Source organism: Stenella coeruleoalba (genome assembly GCF_951394435.1).
Source record: "Stenella coeruleoalba genome assembly, chromosome: 3".
Taxonomy (NCBI): Eukaryota; Metazoa; Chordata; class Mammalia; order Artiodactyla; family Delphinidae; genus Stenella; species Stenella coeruleoalba.
Window position 1 is genome coordinate 108,309,725 of NC_137148.1, and position 17,048 is coordinate 108,326,772.

General features: G+C 36.0%; 1 protein-coding gene across 7 annotated transcripts in view; it reads left to right on the forward strand.

Annotated features, from left to right (window-relative positions):
* The window catches only part of CDC42SE2 (CDC42 small effector 2), a 111,747-nt gene that overhangs the window by 56,608 nt on the left and 38,091 nt on the right, over positions 1-17,048 (forward strand). For all 7 annotated transcript variants that reach the window (XM_079917424.1, XM_079917423.1, XM_079917422.1 and 4 more), the window contains one exon: positions 7,288-7,630. In XM_079917424.1, the coding sequence (XP_079773550.1) occupies positions 7,577-7,630 (54 nt within the window). In that variant the 5' untranslated portion in view covers positions 7,288-7,576. The remainder of the gene's footprint in view (positions 1-7,287; positions 7,631-17,048) is intronic.

A 17,048-nucleotide genomic window follows, 5' to 3' on the forward strand; every position in this document is an offset into this window, starting at 1 on the left:
CTACAGACTATTGGATGTGCCATGTTAATGGGTTAGATACTCTATTGTTAAATTGAAATCTCCAAATGTCAAAATAAATGCAATCCTAATCAGATTCGGAGGAGGCTTTTTTTTGTAGAAACTGACAAATTGATTCTCAAATGCATATGGAAATGCAAAGCATCTAGACAATCCAAAGTAACCTTGGAAAAGAATAATTTGGAAGACTTATCACTACCTGACTTCAAGTCTTAGTATAAAAGTATAGCAGTCAAGGGACTTCCCTGGTGGTCCAGTGGTTAAGAATCTGCCTTCCAGTGTAGGAGACGCGGGTTTGATCCCTTGTCTGGGAACTAAGATCCCACATGCTGTGCGGGGCAGCTAAGCCCGCACGCCGCAACTACTGAACCTGCACGCTCTGGAGCCCGTGCGCCACAACTAGAGAGAAGCCTGCATGCCACAATGAAGAGCCCGTGCACCCCAATGAAAGATCCCGCATGCTGCAACGAAGATCCCCGCATGCCACAACTAAGACCCAACACAGCCAAAAAAAAAAGTAAACTAGTAATAATAAAAAAAGTATATCAGTCAAGACAGTCTGGTTCTAGTATAGGCATAAACCAGTGTAATAATCAACCCAGAAATGGACACAAACCTACAGTTATATGATTTTCAGTGAAAAGTGCCAAATCAAGTCAATAGGCAAAGAGATATCCTTCAGCAGATGAGCTGGAACAATGGGCTATATCCATGTAAAAAAGGAATCTTTGACCTTTACTTTATACCACCAGAAATAACTAAAAATTGATATAGACTGAAAAGTAAAAACTAAAATTTTAGAAGAAAAAATAATACAAGGAAAGCTATGTTTGGGGGATATGCAGAAATTTCTTAGAACACAAAACACAAATCATAGAAGATGAAATAGATAAACTAGATTTTGTTAAATTAAAAAACTTAAACTCTTTGAAAGATGCTGTTTTTTTAAATATTTATTTACTTGGCTGTGTCGGGTCTAGTTGCTGCATGAAGGATCTTCGTTGAGGCATGTGGGATCTTTTGTTCCAGTGCACAGGCATCTTTCTAGTTGTGGCACGCAGGTTTTCTCTCTAGTTGTGATGCGCAGGCTCCAGGGCGTGTGGGCTCTGTAGTTTGTGGGCTCTGTAGTTGTAGTGCGTGGGCTTAGTTGCCCCGCGGCATGTGGGGTCTTAGTTCCCTGACCAGGGATCGAACCCACATCCCCTTCATTGACAGGCGGATTCTCTACCACTGGACCACCAGGGAAGTCCCGAAAGGTGCTATTTTTTTTTAAAAATGGAAAGACAAAGACCAGGAAAAAATCTTCACAATACACTTATCAGACAAAGGGCTTGATCTAGAATATGTAAAGAACACAACTGAATAAGGCAACTAAATTAAAAAATGGGCAAAAGATCTGAATATACCTAACCAAAGAAGATAATATGAATGGCTAGCAAGCACATGAAAAGACTAAATACCATTAGATATCAGGAAAGTACAAATTAAAACCACAGCAAGGTGTAGTACTTTATACCCACTAGAATGACTAAAAATAAGAAGATTGACGATACAAAGTGTTGGTAGGATGTTGAACAACTAGAACTCTCATACTTTGCTGCTACAAATGCAAAATGGTACAACTGATTTGGAAAACTGGTACACAGTTTCTTATAAAGTTAAAATTATACTTAAAATATGACTCAGCAATTATCTTTCTAAATATTTACTCAGGAGAAATGAAAATTTCTGTTTATGTGGATATTTGTATACACTAATTCATAGCAGCATTATTTTTAACAGCCAAAAACTGGAAATACTAAATATGAAGTTAAATTGTGCTGTGTCTACACGATGGAAATCTATGTGAATTAGCTAATAGAAGCATCATGGTAAATCTCAAAAACGTGCTGAATTAAAAAAGCCAGATATTAAAGAAAGTACCATGTGATTACATTAATACGAAACTGTGGGAAAGACTAACCTATAAGCAGTCATTCTAAGAAAAAAAAACTAACCCTCTTATTTTTGGTAGTTACATGCACCCCTGTCTGTGCCTTTTATAACTGAGTTCAGGGAACAGTGGCTTGACTGAACTTTGATTAGCCACAGAAAAGTAGGTCTGTGATAAGTATGTAGTTTGAAAGCTCTTTTCAGAATGGGTTGGTTTTTGTATTTTTGTTTTTTCTTTCCCAATAGGGTCTTGTACCACAAGTCAATATCAAAGAATGATTTTAACTAGGTTGGGACAGATTTAGTGCTGGCACAGCTATAAATAAGCTTTACTGAGAATTCAGACTTGGTCATTGATTAGTAATTTTTGCATTTCTGGTGGAAATCTCTTTGGCATCTGGTAGAACTTCAGACCTCATCACCCCTTTCGCCACGCAAACCTCCCAAATTTTACCAGTTCCTTCAAAGTTTCTAGCAAAGTGTGTTCATTTTTACTTGACATTGTATTTTGCATTTCCATCACTCTATTACAAACAACTTGAAATTGTTAGTATTTGCTTCTTTTACTTATGTATTATTTAAATTGTTATTATTTAAAGATATAATATATAAAAAATTGCATAGACCATAAATGTACTATTTAATACAAAATTATAAAGCAAGTACCTGTGTAACTACCACTTAAGTCAAGAGGTAGAATATTGTCAGTGTTCCAGGAGCTCTTATGCATCTCTTCCTAATTCTTAATTCCTGCCCTCAGCCCTAACCACTTTCCTGACTTCTGTTATAATTCTCTTGCTTTACTTTTATACTTCTATATGCATCTCTAAACAAAATAGTTTAGTTGAACTTGTTTTTGAAATTCATATAAAGGAAATCATTCCATGTATATTGTTTTGTGCCTTCTTTCCCTCAATAACATGGCACTGAGAATTGTCCAGTGTGTTGGATGAAACTACCATTCATTTTCATTTTGTATAGTGTTCTTTTGTACGAATGGAGCACCATTCATTTCTTTTCAGTTTAAAATGCTATCTGTTTATTCTTTTTTTTAATATATATTTATTTATTTGGTTGTGCCGGGTCTTAGTTCGGGCATGTGTGTTCCTTAGTTGTGGCCTGCGAACTCTTAGTTGCAACATGCATGTGGGATCTAGTTCCCTGACCAGGGAACCCCTGCATTGGGAGTGCGGAGTCTTAACCACTGCACCACCAGGGAAGTCCCTATTCGATTATTCTTTTTTTAAAAAAAATTTTTAATGGAAGTATGGTTGATTTATAATGTTGTGTTAATTTCTGCTGTATAGCAAAGTGACTCAGTTACAGATATATACATTCTTTTTCATATTCTTTTCCATTATGACTTATCATAGGATATTGAATATAGTTCTCTGTGCTGTATATTAGGACCTTGTTGTTTATCCATTCTATATGTAATAGTTTGCATCTACTAACCCCAAACTCCCAGTTCATCCCTCTCCCACCCCCCACCCCCTTGGCAACCACAGTCTATTCTCTATGTCCATGATTCTGTTTCTGTTTCATAGGTAAGTTCATTTGTGTCATATGTTAGATTCCACATATAAATGATATCATATGGTATTTGTCTTGCTCTTTTTTTTTTTTAAATTTATTTATTTATGGCTGTGTTGGGTCTTCGTTTCTGTGCAAGGGCTTTCTCTAGTTGCGGCGAGCGGGGGCCACTCTTCATCGCGGTGTGCGGACCTCTCACTGTTGTGGCCTTCTCTTGTTGTGGAACACAGGCTCCAGACGCGCAGGCTCAGCGGCCATGGCTCACGGGCCCAGCCGCTCCGCGGCATGTGGGATATTCCCAGACCAGGGCTCGAACCTATGTCCCCTGCGTTGGCAGGCAGATTCTCAACCACTGCGCCACCAGGGAAGCCTCTGTCTTGCTCTTTCTGACTTCACTTAGTATAATAATCTTTAATTGCATCCATGTTGTTGCAGATGGCATTATTTTGTTCTTTTTTATGGCTGAGTAGTATTCCATTGTATGTATATACCACATCTACTTTATCCATTCATTTGTTGATGGACATTTAGGTTGTTTCCAAGTGTTGGCTATTGTAAATAGTGCTGCTGTGAACATAGGGGTGCATGTATCTTTTTGAATTATAGTTTTGTCTGGGTATATGCCCAGGAGTGGGATTGCTGGATCATATGGTAATTGTATTTTTAGTTTTCTGAGGACCCTCCATACTGTTTTCCATAGCGGCTGTACCAGTTTACATTCCCACCCACAGTATAGGAGGGTTCCCTTTTCTCCACACCCTCTCCAGCATTTGTTCTTTGTAAACTTTTTAGTTCTTTGTAGACCATTCTGACCGGTGTGAGGTGGTATCTCATTGTAGTTTTGATTTGCATTTCTCTAATAATGAGCGATGTTGAGCATCTTTTCATGTGCTTATTGACCACCTGTATTTCTTCTTTGGAGAAATGTCTCTTTAGGTCTTCTGCCCTTTTTTCAATTGGGTTGTTTGATTTTTTTTTCGTTGTATGAGCTGTTTGTATATTTTGGCAGTTAAGCCCTTGTGGGTTGCAGTGTTTGCAAATATTTTCTCCCATTCCGTAGATTGTCTCTCAGTTCATTTAAAAAAATTTTTATTCTTTTTTTTTTTTTTTTTTGAATAGACTTTTAGGCTGTTTCCTAAAAATTTACAGCTATTACAAATTAATTATTTTTACTACTTCATTCTGCTATTAGCTATTTTAATTTTGATAACAAATAAAAGAGCGTCTTGTATCAGTATAGCTCTTTATGATATATGCAGTGCCCTTATGTACATCGTAATTTAGCCCTCATTTCAGACCTGTGACATTGGCAGTGAAGCATTCCATTTTTTATAGCTAATGATAGAGCTTGTCACTTGCCCAAGTTAACATTGCTAAAAATTAGTGTAGTACTAACAACTGCCACACATCTCTTATATCAAAGTCTAAATTCTAAACATCTGATTCTGTTTCACACAAACTGAGCATGCTCAATACCTCAACTGAGTTAAAGTATTCCACATTAAAAAAAAAAGGGAATAAATTGTTTGTCTTAAAAGGTATGCCTCATTGCCTTGTTTTTCAAATTATGGCTTTATTGTTGTTTCTTTGGAAGTTGACCTAAACAATTTTATTAATTTGTGGGTACGATGTTGGGACATAAATTTTTCATATTGTCAGCAGCGAAACTGTTCCTACAAGTATAAAGCTTATATCTGCAGCATTTGTAGGTGTGGAAAGTGAGGAGGTGGGGAGGGGATGGAGGAGGTTATATTTTTGACCAGAGAATACTACTACACTTTTTTACTCATGCCAATCTCTTTAAAAGTCAAGAGACTGAACTTTTAATGCAGGAAATCTCTGCCAGTCACTAAGTGGCCTGACAGTTCACTGAAGCTTTTCTAAAATCTTATGTCTAATGAAATTATGAGTTCGTGAAATACTCTCTGGTGCTGTAGCCCAGTTTGACCCTTCATTTATGTGTGGAATGTGCTGAGCTGTGTTTAGAGCCAAGTTTAGTTGTTGATGTTGTTGCAAAGTGACTCTTCTTTTGTTATCTTAAGATTTTTTTTTAAAGTAAGGTTTTCAAAATGGACATGATTTAAGCAACTTTGAGCTCAAGAAGTGAAAGTACCTGTTAATATATTTATTATTAGTGGTAATGTTGAAATTTTTTGTGACAGATTCACTACTTCTCTACAAGGTGTTTATGTATAAATGTGTTTTAAGTATATATACATTTGAAAAAGATTCTAAAAAGGAATTTTGTTTAGAAAAGCAAGAAAATGGAAAAAGTGTATTGGTATGATATTCCAAGGCATGTTTGAAACATTTTTAGATTTATATGTTTACTTAACAAATAAAAACCTGTGGAGTTGCAAACATCCCCTTGGTTTGAAAATGTATTTCATCATATCTGTTATCTAGGTCATTATTCTTAAGTATCCTTTCTGTCTAATCTCCAAAAATAGAAGCACAAATTATTGTACTTTAAACAGTCATTCTTCAACTAAATATTAAGAAAGAGGAAATATTGTGAATGTCATTTTCAAAGTAGTACATGGGAATGGGAAAATGTATATTTTGAAATTTGCAAAATAAGGAACAGCTTTACTCTAAATAGGAAGGAAATCTGAATTTGCTAAAATGTTGATTGTAAATTCGGAAGTCATCTATTACTTTTAAGTGTTAAACAAAAGGAATGTATACTCAGTTAAAAATAGAAGAAAATAAAACACCGTGCAATGTAAAATTAGTATTTGAAGGTGGTTTCTGGCAAAGGTAAATTACAAATAAAAAGGAAATTGTGTAGTTCTATATGTAGGTGAGAAAATATGATGATGGAATAAATCAAACAATAGATTTTAAAACCTCAGATTTCAAATCCAGTAGATTTGAAACAGTAATTCATGTTTTGTATGTGCTACATCAGCAGTGATGAGCATAAGGAATTTTCAGTTTCAAACAAAGGCATATTTGTTTTCATAAAATTGGTTAAAAGAGATTTCACAATGATATTTTAATGGCCATGGTCTTTGATTCAGGGAGGAATTAAGCTTGTTAAGTAAATAGCCCTGAAATAATATTCATGATGTTGTGAATTTAACCCTTTGCTCTTACATTCTCGCTAAGGAAGTAAATGAAACATACAATTCTTTTAAGCTTATAAACCTTCATAGTATTTACCCACTTTATTGGACAGAGCCAGTTGCAAGACTGCTACTTCTTTGTTTAGGAGTTTGGGTGACATAAGGAATGTTCACCTCTCCTTGAAAATAAGCATTCCAGGTTCTGAATTTTACTGTGGCAAGAATGTACATTTTCTTCCTTCTTATCTTTCTCTTTGAACATATGTTTAGATCTTAACATGTCATTGTCCTCTAGTATGTTGGAGGACATGTCCTCTGGACTGTGTAGAATCAGGGTCCTAAATTCATGCCTTATTACCCATATTTGTGACATTGAACATATATGCATTAATCTTCATTGAAGATCTTCTATACAAATATAAAAATAACTGTGATTTATGTCTTACAAGGTTTAGAGTCATGGCTTTGGGGAAAGCGTTTACAGTCATAAAATAGAATGCTCTATGAAGGCAAGGATTACTCTCTCGTTTCAACTGCTATATTCCTAATACCTGACACTGAAAAAGTACTCAAATATTTTTTTATTGAATGAATATCAGTTTATTAAAATCTTGATTTTTTTTCAATGTTTACTTTTTGGGGAAATAGTCTTAATTTTATCACAGATTTAAGAAATAAAAGCTTCTAAGAGTAAGATAAGTAAAGTAACTTCTTTTCTTTTCTTCTTTTTTTCTAGACTACCTGTTAAGGTCCTGAGTCAAGACAACAATTTTTATACCTTTCCTGTGGTTCAGAAACAAGTCCCTGTAGAATCAAAAGCAAAGAAAGGAAACAATCTGACCTTTTGTTTGTTAGATTGACTATATAAGATACTTGACTTCCAGGAACAAAAACACAGAGAAGTAATAAAGTTATTATTTTGGCATCTTTGGACATCTATCATATTGAGAAGCCTGCTTTGTGAAGCTTCCTGAATTGAGATTTGGAAACTTCATTGGTGCTCATTTATAACTTGGACTGTAAGCATGAGTGAATTCTGGTTGTGTTTCAACTGCTGTATTGCAGAACAGCCTCAACCTGTAAGTATGAAGTAATACATGTACAGATTGGGTGGGGTGCTTATTAAACTAATGCTGGTTCTCAAGTTGAGAATTAGGACCCCAGCAGTGATTGCAGGGCAGTTCTAAGGCCTGTCAGTGGAATTCTGAACATCTGGTTAAAGAAAGGAGAAAAAAAAAAAGTAAATGTATTTTGAGTAAATGCCATGTGTGAGGAACTGTGCTAGACCATTGTATATGATTGAGAAGGTTATGCTCTTCTACCAAGTAGACCAGCTTCTGGAGGAGCCATGAGAGGAAAGGGAGACAATCTGAGATAGAACAGCCAAGTCGGCTTTGGAAATCAGTGGTGGAAGATGTCATAGCTAGGTTGCCTCACATCCTTCTTGATTTATCATCTCATTTTCCTCACAGCAGCTCTCTGAGGAAGATACCATTATCTTTATTTTTCAGTTGAAATAGGTTCAGTTTTTTGCGCAAAGTTATGTGGATAGTAAGTAGTCTTGGCTGACTTCTTCTTGGTACCTGCCCCACTTTTATCCCTTCTAACCTGTGCACATTTTATTACCTCTACGGAAATTCTGCCATCCACGTCCAATTTTCTCTTCATCCTTTAAGATGCCTAGATCTAATGTCAACGCTATGAAATCTTTGCCAGCTTTCCCCTGACTTAGATAATACCTCGTGTATTTCCACCAGCTCTTTTAGTTCATTTTTCTATGGCAGGATGGAACTTCTTGCATAGTAACTTAACTGTTCTATAGTGTTTCCCACCATGTCAGCTGTTTACAGGACTGTAGTGAATTCTTTACCTACTTACTGTTGTGCATTGGCATGCTGGTGGACTTTTTCCCCCCCAGCTTTATTGAGTTATAATTGGTATACCAAAAAATTGCACATAATTAATGTATACAAATTGGTGAGTTTGGACATACATATACACTCATTGCCATCACCACAATTAAGGTAATAATCTTCTAAGGTATCCTCAAAAACAATGCATATTGATTTACAACCTCCCCCTTTTCTAGTCATATTACATACTTTCCCCATATAGTGTTTCCCCACATGGTACTGATGTTTTGTAATGCTCTTTGTCTCTGAAATGTGTTATTTTAATTAGACACCTATGCCCAGTTGTCATGTATTAATACTCTGGTATTTCCACAGTGAGCCAGGTACTGATGAAATAACAGAGAGCAAAACAGACAGTTTCTGCTTCGTGGCTGTCATTCTAGTGGAGGAGATATTTAGTGAATAAATAGGTGTCTGTGATACCAGGTGATGGTAACTGCTCTAAGGAAAAAGAAAGTAGAAAAAAGAGGAGGAGAAATGGGGATATTAAGAGTGTACAGGAAACGCCTCTCTGATGAAGTGATATTTAAGCTAAGGTTAAGGCAGTAAGGCACATGCTTATGTAGAAGGACTTGCGAGTACAAGAGTTCTGGAAGTGCAAGGGTTGTATGTGTACGAGGAATGTCAAAGAGGGCAGAGTGGCTGTGAGCCAGGGCTGCAGTGGTGGGAAATGAGGTCAGAGATAGTTAAAGGCCGGGTCATGTATGGCCTTCCAGGCTGGGGAAAGACTGATTTTTACACTTTGTGAAATAGGAAATCATTGAATGGTTTTGTTCTTTCAAGTGAAGAACATATCCTTTTCCCAGTAGTTTGAATGTTTAATGTTACTGTATGCCCAGATGGAGAGTTAGCACTGCCTGACCAGACTGCATCCTGTAGGCCAGTGAGTTACCTTCTCCTTCCTGTACTCCCAGCCAGTGAGTCCTCCTCAGCAGTCTGCAATCATGTGTGTAGTGTGTTCTGCAATAAGATTCATTTCCTACAGTGACTTTTCTTCATTTTTGTTGTTGTTCTGATGTGCAGTTCTAATCCATAATAGTAGGGGTGTGTGTCTTTAAGTGATGATGTGGTAACTGCCATATAAAAAAAAACAAAGGAAGGGCACTGTGCTCCATATTTTAGAGAGTCTAAGGTTTCTTCGAGGGAAATGGGTGAAGAATTGGAAGGGGATGGAATGGGTCAGTAGACAGGGGTTGCTAGAAAACCTTAGACCTTAGACATGAAAAGCATGAAAGCTGTTACTGCAGCCTGAGAGTATGAACCAACAGTTCTATGAAAGGTGGCTAGAGGAAACTCTAGGTGAAGGCATTCTATAATTTCAGGGGATGTATGTCAAACAAGAGTGTTTGCTCAAGTGTGGTGCATTTCCACCAGTACTATGCGATAAGGACCTCAGATGGCATAGATTCATGTAGAACTTCCTTTTTTAGGAATCACATTTCCAAACACCCTAAATGAGGTATGAGTATGATAGATACGTTGTCATTTTTCCTTTTTCTGGAAACGTAAATGTGCATGCTCTTGATTTGTTTAATTACACAGAAAATCACATTATGTAACCACAATCATCTCAAAATATTTAGTAGATGAATTTATGTAATAGAAATGGAAAATTACACTTATCAGTGGAGAAATGAAAAATATCCCTACTTTGTAGAAAGGCAGTGTAGAGGACTGATTCAAATGTCTTAACTGTATTGCTAAACCTAGAAATTACCAAGATTATCTTACTCACTGGAACTGCCTGTCCTGCCTCAGGAGTGGCTACTGGATTTCTTCATAGAGACAATAAGCTGCTTATACCTGAGGAGAAAGTTTCAATTTGTATACATGAGCTTGAAGACAAACTAGAAAGGCTCTTGGCATAAGGATTTTGGTGTTCCTACCCTGTTTTGTGCTGATAGCACAGTCGAGAAGTGCTGGTAAGTTAGTGTCCATAGCATTCCGGATGAGTTCAAGCTGGGAGAGGGGGTGAGATGGTAGTAGAAAGCCATTTATCTTCAGAAACTAGAATGCTTTTGTAAGTTTGTAAATGTCAGAGAGGAAATGGTTTTCTTTAATGCTTTTATTAAATTGATCTTTATTCAGTTTAGATTGGAGTTTTTTAATATATACGTCAAAGTAAAACAAGCTATTTCTTAGCAAGCCATGTGGTGGCTGCCATTTATAGTTATTTAAAAAGTGACATCAGCAAAAATAATAATTCAAAAGTAGACAGTTGTATACTGAACCTCATACACTCAGCTTCAACAATATCAGTTCTTATCTGATGTTGTTCGTCTCAGTGCATCTACTTTGCTCTTTTCTGTATTATTTTGAAGCCAAATTGCAAGCATTATTTCACTTTATACATAAATATGGCAGTATTTATCTCTAAGAGATGATTCATATTTAACATAACCACAATACCATTATCATACCAAAAAAGTACTTTAAAAGTTTGTTTTATATATAAATATATATATAATAAATAGTTATGAAACATAATATGAAGCACATATTACCCAAGTTAAGACATGGAGCATTGCCAACACCCCAGAAGCTCCCTAGTGTTCTTTTCATTTACATCCCTGCTCCAACACCTGGAGGAGCCACTGCCCTGCTGCTTTTTTTATGGTGATCACTTCCTTATTGTGTTTTATGATTTTACCATTTGTATATGCCCTGAGCAGTATAGGTTAATTTACCTGTTTTAACTTTGAGTGGAGTTCCAGTGGATATAATTGTGTTTTCTTCTTTAATTCAATGCTAAATTTATAAGATTAATCCGTATTGAGGCAGGTAACTGAACTTCATTTCCACTTTTCTTGAACGTTTTGTTGTATGACTACACCATGTACATCCATATAGTCCTTTTGAAATTCTGAGTTGTTCACAGTATGGGACTGTTACGAATGATGCTCTTTCGTGCCTTTGTGTATGTGTTGCCCGGTGAACACGTGCTTGAGGTTCTCTAGGGTATATACCTAGGAGTGAAATTATTGGTTCTGAAGTCTAAGGACATTAGTTAGCTTTTACCATGCAAGACAACATTGTTTTAAATTTGGTGTTATCAATTTGTGTTCCTACCAGCATGATGTTTTCCGACTCATTTTTTATCAGTCCGAGAGGAAATGTTTAACCCTTGCATTATCTTGCATTTTAATTTAATGAGAGTGAAAAGTAACCTGATTTTTTTAAACTTCTAGGTTGTGAGCTTCAGGACTGTACGCAAATCAGAGATTTCTTGAAATAAAATTCTCCAATTCAGCTCCTCCACACTTTTGTTCATCAGCTCATTCCGTTTGTATTATACCATAAGACGAGTTCTTTGAGAGTACAGAAAAACGCATTTAGATAAATTGAAGTCCATGAAGTTAAAGACATTATACTATAGCAGCTTTCATTCTTGTATTTAGTTTCAAGTATGATGAAGCATTAATCTAATTCAGTGCTTTTTGTTTACTCTGTTTCTAGTAACTATTACAGAAATAAATGCTTTCAGAAGCCACCAGGCATCTGTCATCCTATACACAAAATATTAGTAGAACTTAATTTAAGAAAAGATGAAAAGTAAAAATAGAAGGTCTAGTATTTTCCTCTCACATTGCAGCAGATCATTTTGAACACCCCCCAGGTGAGTATTTCCCACATTGGAGACCATTGAATACAGAACAAGTCAGAGCATGGAGCTCTAGAGTTGAGAAACAGGATTATCTTATCTTCACTGTGATAAAAATAATTACCACTGGAAAAAAAAGGGAAAGAAACGCAGGGAAAATTGTTTTTGATGAACAGGAAAAGAAAGAAACATTGTGGTCAAATAGTTTTTAAAAATATATATTTATATGGCAGATAAGTCCTAATTTTTTCTATATGCTCATTAGAAAATACTATCTATATCTTCATAAAGAAAATGTTTTTTATTTATGAGGTCATGTTAAGTAGCCAGTGTGAGCTCCTATTAACTGATAGCTTACATGAATCCTGAAACATCTCTTAAAAGAGCTATTGTTTTCAAGTCATCTCACCTACCGCATCTGGGAGATTGTCATGTTTATTTAGAAAACACTTTCTTCATTTACATGTTCTGTTATTTGTGTAAATGATGTGAAAGTCTGCATCTTTTCATAAGGCATTGAATTCTTAAAATGGCTAAAATTAAGGTGCTTCTGAAATACCAATAGCATGAACCTTTGCATTGTTTTGTTTTACGATTCTTGGGTTTTATAAACATAGAAACAGCAAGGATACTGAGGATTAAGCCTTTATTTGTCCAGAGTTAGTGGTTTGGGTCCTGATTCTCACATGGCCTTGGTATATACAAATAGGAGGGAAAGTTAAGGATCTCAATTTTATTATTTTAAAGATCAAAAGGCAAAAGAAAGAAAGGAAATCAGTACCAGGCAGGTAAAGTCTAGTTAATAAACTATTCACGGTTGTAGAAGAATAAAATGTTTATGTAAACTTGATGTAATCTGTGATTAAAGGGCAGTTAGAATTTAGATAATATCTGGGACCTAATACTATAATAGTATTTTAATAATTATGAAGTCAGTACTATATAGGACATTTTTAGAAGCACTTCAGAATCTGTTCATTTGTGATATAAACACATGATAAAAACCATTCTGTTCTTCCATCTTCCTCTGCCTTAAACATGCTTATAATGGGTAGAAAATATTACAGATCAATTTTGGTAGCTCGCATATGCAAGACAGCTTCTAAGAGCTCAGCTCTATCTCCTTTAAGTACTGAGTAAAGGTTGGTCTCTTATCATCTCTGTACATAGTAAAAATTCTTCTAATTTTTTAGATATTTCTAGTGCTCATGTTCCAATTACTTTTGTAGATTGACCTTTCTTTTAGTTCCTTGAAGAGCTACTTTTTATGCTTATACTCCTCTGTTTTAGCAGGTGAGACATCATTTGTTCTTTTTCGTTTTGGTTTGTCATTTGTTAGCTGTTTTCATTTGTGAATTGAAAATAATTTTCATACAGTCATAAAATTATAGTCTTAAAGGCATCTAAGCAAACATCTAGTCAGATGCATCACTCACACACAAATTTGGAAACTATTAAGTGAACTAGTAAACTAAGTTAAGCCTAGTGAGTTAATGGCAAAGCCTTGGCATTTTAAAACTAGTTTTCTCTAGTATGTGTTTCAATAAATTTTACCCAAATGGACATGTATACACACATTGGATATGCAATTGAATTATAAGACTCTGCAAAAATACATCACTAGTTTTGATAAGTTATGGTGAAACCAGCAGTGTTTCAACATTTTAAAAGGTTCTTGGGAATTCCCTGGCGGTCCAGTGGTTAGAACTTGGCGCCTTCACTGCTCAGGGAACTAAGATCCTACAAGCTGTGAGGCACAGCCAAATTAAAAAAAAAAAAAAAAAATTCTTGCCAGTAAATGTTAATTATTATCTGCCATTTTTACAGATCTTAGTTTGAATGCTTTCATACATATTAACTTAATGATGCTTTCATACATATTAACTTAATGATATAAGTGCCTGCCATTCTAACACACACACACACACACACACACCCATCACTCTGTTTTTTGTGGTTTTGATTTTGTTTTATTTGTTCTTGGAGTGTCTACCTGAGTGTCTACCTGAGTAGCAGTTGGGTGATGTCCTCACTGGAGTCTTAACATGCACAAATCCTTCTGCATGTCTCCGTTATGCACATATGCATGGATTCAAAAATCATTAAGATACTGGAAATAGTATTAGCTGTCAGTCATGCATATAGGATAAACAGAATCTCCCATACATTAAATAAAGGAGTTACTAGATGTCATTTCTAACTGACCTTAAGAACAGATAAAAAAAAAAAAAGCTGATTCACTTTGTTATAAAGCAGAAACTAGCACACCATTGTAAAGCAATTATACTCCAATAAAGATGTTAAAAAAAAATAGCAGATATAGTTACTAAGAAACATAAGACAAGTGTGCTTTCAGTAGTGCTTAGCTGTCAGAAATTGATCTCATTTTTATGAGCCCCATAGTTATGGGTAGTTATGAAAAACCAAACAAGTTTTTCCCTTTTTTCTACCCTCTTCATAGGAGATCTGGTTTTCTATGAGCTTAAGAGTTGTTCAAATAAGGGTTTGAATTGCAATCCCAATGCTTATTTACTGTGTGACCTTGAGCAGATAGGAATACTGTGTGACCTCTGCAAATAGGAATAATGACACCTATCTAATAGTCTTAAATATATTAAAGTAGATAATAAAGTATATTAAATAAGGTAATTTATGTTAAGCGCTTAGCATAGTGCCTGGCATGCAGTAAGCGCTCTTATGAATGTTTAGTTGACAAATTGCAGTTTCCTCTCATTTTATTTTATTTATTTATTTTTTGCGGTACGCGGGCCTCTCAGGGCTGTGGCCTCTTCCGCTGCGGAGCACAGGCTCCAGACGCGCAGGCTCAGTGGCCATGGCTCACGGGCCCAGCTGCTCCACGGCATGTGGGATCTTCCTGGACCGGGGCACAAACCCGTGTCCCCTGCATCGGCAGGCGGACTCCCAACCACTGCGCCACCAGGGAAGCCCTCCTCTCATTTTAAATAATGGTTGATTTTATTTTGTTTTGTTGTGTTTTAAATCTCTGTTGGTTATTTTCAAGCACATTCTATTTGAAATGAACTGGACCTTTAAAGCTTGAAAAATTGGTCTCTTACCAGAAGTATTTTGGTTTGGTTTGGTTTTCAATTACCAGGAAGAGAGATCCAGGTGTGTAACATAGAGAGGATGTTGGACTGAACACACACGTACAGTCTCCTCTCTCCTGAAACCCCACTTTGCATGACATTAAAGGAGTTTAAAAAACAAAAAGGGGTAAAACCCACAAAGGAAAAGAATGCAGACAAAACATAAGCATGGATGAAAGATAATAAAACACAGATGATAGATTTGGAATTTGCAGAACATAGCCACACCCAGTTGCCTGCACAGGGGGGTACTGACCAGAAGCAAACCAGAGTCTTAACTGCCTTGCTCTTGGAAGGCCTGCAACTAGGCTTGAACTGCTCAGGCTGGCCTGCAGCAGATCGTTCTCTAGATAACTGACCGGCTCTGCAGAGACCTGGTGATTTCTGTGGTTGTGGGCTCCCCAAGGAAAAAGCCAGTTTCACCATCTTCTCACCTGTCCTTGAACCCACCATTCAGCATGCCTGACCCATGTGTACTAAGCCTCATTTGGACGGTCGGTGATCATCAGGCATGAGGAAAGTTAAAAGAAATTAACCGAATGAAAGAACTCAGAGGAAATAGATGATACAGGGAATAGAAAAGAACTAAAATAAAGCAATAAAAACTGTGAATATTCCTCAGATGATTAGGATATTGGACCCATTAAATAAGAACAGTGTGCCTACACAGGAATGGGGACAGAAAGAACAAATTGAGAAGAAATAGTGTTTGGAAATGATATAGCTGAGATAAAGAGGTCCAGTGTAAGGGCTGGAAGATAAAGAAATCTGTAAACAAAGTAAAACAAAGAAATAGAGAGTAAAAACAAAGTAAAACAAAGAGAGATGGAAAGTAGAAGGGAAAAGCTAAGAAAATTAGATGATCAATCCTGAAGGTTCAAAATCTGCCTAATTAGTTTCACAAAGTAGAAGAAAGGGGCATTGGAGGAGAATAAATTATCAAAGTGTTTGCCAAAAAGTTTGGGGGTTTTGTAACATCTCACAGAAAAACCCAAACAAACTTTTTGGACAACCCAATAATAATACAGGAACATTTCCCTGAACTAAAAAAAAAACAGTGTAAGTGTTTTGGTTGAAGGCCAGTTGAATGAAAAATACCCATTCCATTTAGTGACATTTCAGACTATATGGATTAGTTGTTTAGCTGTTTAACCAGTTGTACTGCAAGAAATTTGTGGATGGTATTGCAACAATTAATGTTAGTTTCATAGGAAGTTAAGCAAACAAAAAGCAATTCAACACAAACATAGTACAAGAAAAATTAATTGTAGAACATTGCTTGGCTTGATTGTGAACAATATTTACAAAAAGTTAATATAAGCATTTGATTTTTCTCTTTCTATTTTATGTATTAAGTGTTTGGGGGAATTACATAACTTTTTTTGAAACACAAAGGTATTTATTTTAGAATAACTGTATATATGGTGGTGTAAAGGAAAGACAGTGGACAAGGGAGACTCCCAGACCTGCTTTAGTTAGCTGTGGGATCTTGGCAAATAATATGCTTTCCCTAGGTACATTAGTGTCCTGTGGCTGTCAGTGACAGATTATCCAAGTTTAGTGGCTTAAACAACACAAATTTATTGTCTTTAGTTCCAGAGGTGAGAAGTCCAATTTAGGTCTCACTGCAATAATATCAGTGGTAGACCATTGTATTATACCACATTTTCTATGTTCAGTATACAGTGATTTCCTGAAGTTAGCTCTACTATACACACACATATGCATGTATATACAGGGTACAGAAACAATCTCAAGTGGCCCTGTGGTAGCAGAAATCTCTAGTGTAAAGGGTTTAACATGCAAAAGCATTGAAAAATATATCATTAGTACTTAGAGAAGCTATTTCAGGTTGTTAGTTTTAAGCCTATTTTGT